This window comes from Cynara cardunculus (genome assembly GCF_001531365.2).
Source record: "Cynara cardunculus var. scolymus isolate 2C chromosome LG 15, CcrdV1, whole genome shotgun sequence".
In the NCBI taxonomy this organism is placed as follows: domain Eukaryota; kingdom Viridiplantae; phylum Streptophyta; class Magnoliopsida; order Asterales; family Asteraceae; genus Cynara; species Cynara cardunculus.
The window spans coordinates 5,247,678-5,252,979 of record NC_037542.1 but is presented as its reverse complement, the minus strand read 5'-3'; the positions used below and the strand labels follow the sequence as shown (position 1 = coordinate 5,252,979).

The following is a 5,302-nucleotide window of genomic DNA, read 5'->3' as shown; positions in this document are numbered from 1 at the left end:
CAAAACTTGATCAAACTCATTTCTCTCAACATTTGTGATTGAATTTTGGTTGTTCCTATCAAATCAACATCTTCCAAGATGTCTTCATCTTCCTTTGAAATGCTTGAGAAAAATGAATTTGTTAACCCTAAGATGGTTGATAATAAGTGCATATAAAACACAAATTCAAATGTCTTGAAGTATGATAAAAAGACCTCTTGCTTGAAGCTGACTAGCTCCATTATCACCATCATCTTCAAAATAATCAAGCACCTTTATAACCTCTGGAAACAAAGCAATCAAACTCATGACTGTTTTAAGATGAGAATTCCATCATGTATCTCCAGCTCGTACAAGGGAAATCTCTTGGTTTAACCCCTTGCCAGTCTCAATTTCGTCATTTCCAGTTTCTTCTTGAATTCTATCGTTGTGACTTTCTTATGACATATCTTTTCGTTTGCAAGAAGAGTTTACCACAGTAACAACCAAGGCAAACAAATCAAAGAAGTCATTAACACTGTTGTGTTTTTTTGCAACCTCCACAACTACTAACTAAAGTTGTTGGGCAAAATAATGTATATAAAATGCCGAGTTATTATCACTCAAAGCTTTCAACCCATTAAACTTACCACTCATATTGCTAACACTTTCATAACCTTGTCATCTTACCTATTTTAAAGATAAATTTAGCCATTTAGCCAAAGATTCAATAATATACTTAAGACTTAAAACAAATAAATTATTAATAAACCTTTTTTACCTTTTTGAAACTCAATCCATGTTTTGAAAATAAAGCATCCATAACATATTTAAGACTTAAAGCAGATGTATCCATCACATGAACAACGCCGATAAATCTTTCCTGAACAACTCGGACTTTGTCAACAAACCTTAAAACCACGACCATTTGTTCTTTTCTAGAGACATCGCTAGACTCATCCACTAACAAAGCAAATACATCATCACCAATTTCCCTAGTAATGGATTTCAACACTTCTTCTGCAAAGCAAGTAACAAGATCTTTTTGAATCTTTGGAGATGTAATTTGATTGTTCTTCGGGGCATTTTGTAACATAACCTTTTCTATATCACCATTTATTCTTCCGATTAACTTTAAAGTCCACAAGAAAATCCCTTTATACATAGACTTTTCCGACTCATCGTTGCCACAAAATGGTAAAGCATTCTTCAACAAGTATCTACAAACTTTAATGGAAGCATTCAATCGCATGTGATACTCGGTCTTCATGAGTTCTGTTTGCTTGTGAAGGGCAACAACAATTGATTGGTTTTGTCTAACCAAATCTTCACATTTTTAAGTGCTTTATGGTAAAAACTATTAGCCTCACCCTGATGAAGCGTAAGTTTGTCTTTCTTACTCCAACTATTGAATCCCTCCGTCACAAATGCATCTGTCCCATGATTCCCACCTTGGTCTCTGAACATGTAACAAGGCAAACAATATGCTCTATCTACTTTTACACTGTATTCCAACCATTGAAATTGATCAAACCAAGTAACAACAAACCATCTTGCTTTAGCCCCCGTAACTTTGGTTGGAAAGTCATGACATCATGGTTGACAAGGCCCCCTTATTAAGTATTTCCGTCTAATTTCATCTCTTTGATTTGGGTTCTAAGTTAATTTTGGGTCTCTTTGATGGATCCCAAGGAAAATTGTTAACATCAACCACATTGTTGTTGGATGCATTATTACCGGTTGATGACGCTTTTCGTTTCAAAAAAATTTACATATCATGTTATTAACATTAAGTAATGAAGCAATGAACTGTAAAATGTAAATAAAACAATAAAAAAACTAACAAAAAAAAAGACGAAAACGCCAAATAATCAACAATTATCACAATTCACCAATTCACAATGACACAATCAAGATCAAGACATCTAAAATTGTACTGATAAAGAAATCAATAACGTAAAACTGTAGAATGTAAAATTGTAAATTGATCAAGTCATCAAGACATATAAAATGTAAAATTGCATTCATATTTATCAAGTAATCAAGACTCAAGACTTCAAGAGTCATGAGTAATCTAATCAACATCATCAAGTAAACTACAACTAATTACTAATGAACTAAATGTAAAATTGTATGGATCAACTCATCAACAGATCAAGACATCAAGTAATCAAGATTCAAAAACAAAATGGATGCCTAAATATGAAAATAGAGACCAGATAGGCAAATAGCACTGTAGCAAGTGAGTTGATTCGTTCCTAGACATGGTCACACTCGAGAATCATCCAATTCATCCTCCGATTTCCGATTTCTTCTCATCCAATTCCGTGATTCGCACTCGTCTCTCTCACATCCGTTTCGCTGTTCGTCTCGGTCTCGTCCCACACAATATACAACCACGACTTTGTTTGGCCGGCTAAGGCCTTTGCATTTGGGACTTAAAGTTTCAATTTACTTGCGTTTCTAATTTACAAAATTGGGCTTCCAATTTATTTGGGTTTCAGTTGCACCATTTTAAGTTTCAAAAATATATTACGGTAGAACCTTCTAAAACGATACGGTTGCACCATTCGCAAACCTAAATATTTTACCCTTTGACAGAAGAATAATACTGTGGCACGTGCCACCTATACCAACTAAATAGGTCCGTCCCTGGATGCATATGAATGCGACGAAATAAAGCGATACAACTAGAAATTTTATTTTGGCTACCATTCATATTTGTAAACAGTTAATAAATACAAGAGTGTAATTGATAATCTAATTATAGTATAAAATTATCTTTATATTTGGTATTAAACATGGTATAACGGGTAAATTACTGTTTATGTCAAATTTTACATCTCAAACTATATATAGATGGTCTAAAGTGCATGTGTACATACACAAATCAGCGTAGCCACCATCTCTCAAAATCGTCATCATTTGAACCACAAAAACTAAGCACAATGAGTTCCCGGCCGAGCTCGCAGACCATCCGAGGCCCTGCGAGATAATCCCGGCACAACGGGCAAGTTGTGTGCCGGTACTCAACGCAACGGTCCAAACATTCTTTATGAAACAAATGCTTACATCTCAGCACCCGTATCTCATCATATTCTTCGATATTCGATAAACACACTACACACTCCACCGGCTCTGTCGATCTACCATCTTCCCTGAACCGGCTGTTTTCCGGCACCAGAGACACCGTTAATCGGTGGCGGTAGAACGAGAGATGGATCAAGAAATCCCAAACCCAGTTGAGATAAGCTGCAAATGAAGACAAATTACGTAACATTTTCAGATTTAACAAGATCTGGTTTATGAGATTGAAAATGGTGGTGGTGCATCAAGTGTGTGGTTGTGCTGTGTGTATATATAGAGAAAGGATTAGAATGAGCAATGGCGAGTCGATAAATCATTTCAGTTGCCTTACTTTCAATTAGTCAAAGGTCAACATCGCGACAAGCTGTCAAAGTCAAAAAATGTGGTGTTAACATATACGTATGCAACCTAGGTAACATCTTTACAAATTTATTGGACCAATAAGGAGGTGTTTGAGATTGTTTATTTAAAATAATTTATGTTTTTTTTTAAAATCCTTATTAATTTATGTGGTATTAAATCGGAGTTTGTAAAAAGTGTCTGGATTAGCTTATAGCGGTACCAAAAAACAATAAGCTGATAAGTTGTTTTTTAGTGTTTGACAAATTTTGCTTATATATGTAAAATGACCAAAATTGACAGTCTTTCATATAATAATATTTTTTATTATTAACTTATTTGATTTTTTAACATGTAAAACTTTGTTTTTCACCATTTATAATAATATTTTTGACAAAAATTTATATCAATAAGATTAATAATTAACAAACATTAATAAAACATGGTTAAAATGGTAAACTGGTAATAAACAGTTTTTCATAAGCCATGAATGATTAACTTATCAAAAACTGCTTATTACCGGTTTGGCACCGGTATAAGCAATTTTATTTTTTCTCATCAAAACATTAGCATTTAGCTTATCACCAGTGCCAGACTGAAATAAGTCAAAAAACACCTAAAATAAGCAATCCCAAACACCCCTTAAGATTCGTTTTTTATTAGAGATTACTTTAAATGTTTGATTTAGTGACGAATAATAAGAACCTAAGTTTTAGGTGTAAGTTACTTTTATGGTATTTAATGAGATGTCAAAATTTTTTATATGTAACTTACTTTTATGGTATTTAATTAAATGTTACAAATTATTACTTGCATGTTTTTAGGTATCATAATCATATCATCATATATATTTCAAGATTCTAAAATAATTATGTTACTTGCAGATTCATATGTGAAACGTTCTCAAAATACACTAACTTGTTCACCATATTAATCTGGATTGCATTAATAAATGATGCTCGTAGGTGTTCATAAAAATTTGTTCATAACCATAAAGTGTTCGTAAGATTGTGTTCATAACCATATAATGTTCATTGTGTTTACTAAGATTGTTTGTAGGTGTTCATATGCCATTACATTTTCCACAAATACTCCTATTCAAGAATGTTCACCAATGTTTATATATGTTCAGTTTTTCATTTATTACAAATATGACATGAATAATTTAATCCATAGATTTCAAGAATTAAGGGCTAAGATTGATTCACATAGTTGACATCAATTATTTGGTTAACAAAAGAACCAACTCCTGCATATATATATACTCACACACACATACACAAATGAGGATTAACATCAATTATTTGGTTAACAAAAAAACCAACTCCTACACATACATATACACACACAGACACACGAGGGAGGATCATGGTCAAAATAAGATATGAAAAAATCAATATGTATGTGATTTTACATGTGATTATGGACACCTTCAACACAAGGGTGAGTAGGTGACCTTGCCCGCTACCTTGTATCGCGGCCAAAGTCGCATGAATTACATTTGATTTTACATATGATTAGTGTATAATTACATGTGATTTGGTCATTTTCATGTTCTTTTATTTGATTATTGTTTTGTATGAACTTGATTCATTTATATATATATATATATATATATGTGTGTGTGTGTGTGTGTGTTTGTGGGTGTGATTGCAATATTTTGGGTGGTAAAGTATAGTTATCAACGTTATATTTGAGAAACTAATTAACTGATAAAATAGTAAAAATTAACTGATCAATTAAATAACAATATAAGACAATTAAAGAAAATATTGAAAATTAATTGACAAAATATATAATGAGACTAATTTAAAAAAAAAAAAACTCTTATCTTTGCTAATTATCTGATAGGCTAATTGGTAGATGATAAACTAGTTGATGATTGATAAACAAGTTGTTAGCTTATAAGCTAGCTGTT

The 5,302-nt window shown here is 32.4% G+C and overlaps 1 protein-coding gene across 1 annotated transcript; it reads right to left on the bottom strand.

Annotated features, from left to right (window-relative positions):
- Positions 1-721: 721 nt before the first annotated feature.
- On the bottom strand, positions 722-4,313 carry LOC112528446. Its single transcript, XM_025139472.1, has 4 exons — positions 4,303-4,313; positions 3,109-3,210; positions 1,329-1,462; positions 722-1,284 (listed from the first exon to the last, which is right to left on the bottom strand). Exons 1-4 carry the CDS (start codon positions 4,311-4,313, stop codon positions 722-724), a joined length of 810 nt encoding a protein of 269 aa, XP_024995240.1.
- Between the last annotated feature and the right edge of the window lie 989 nt (positions 4,314-5,302).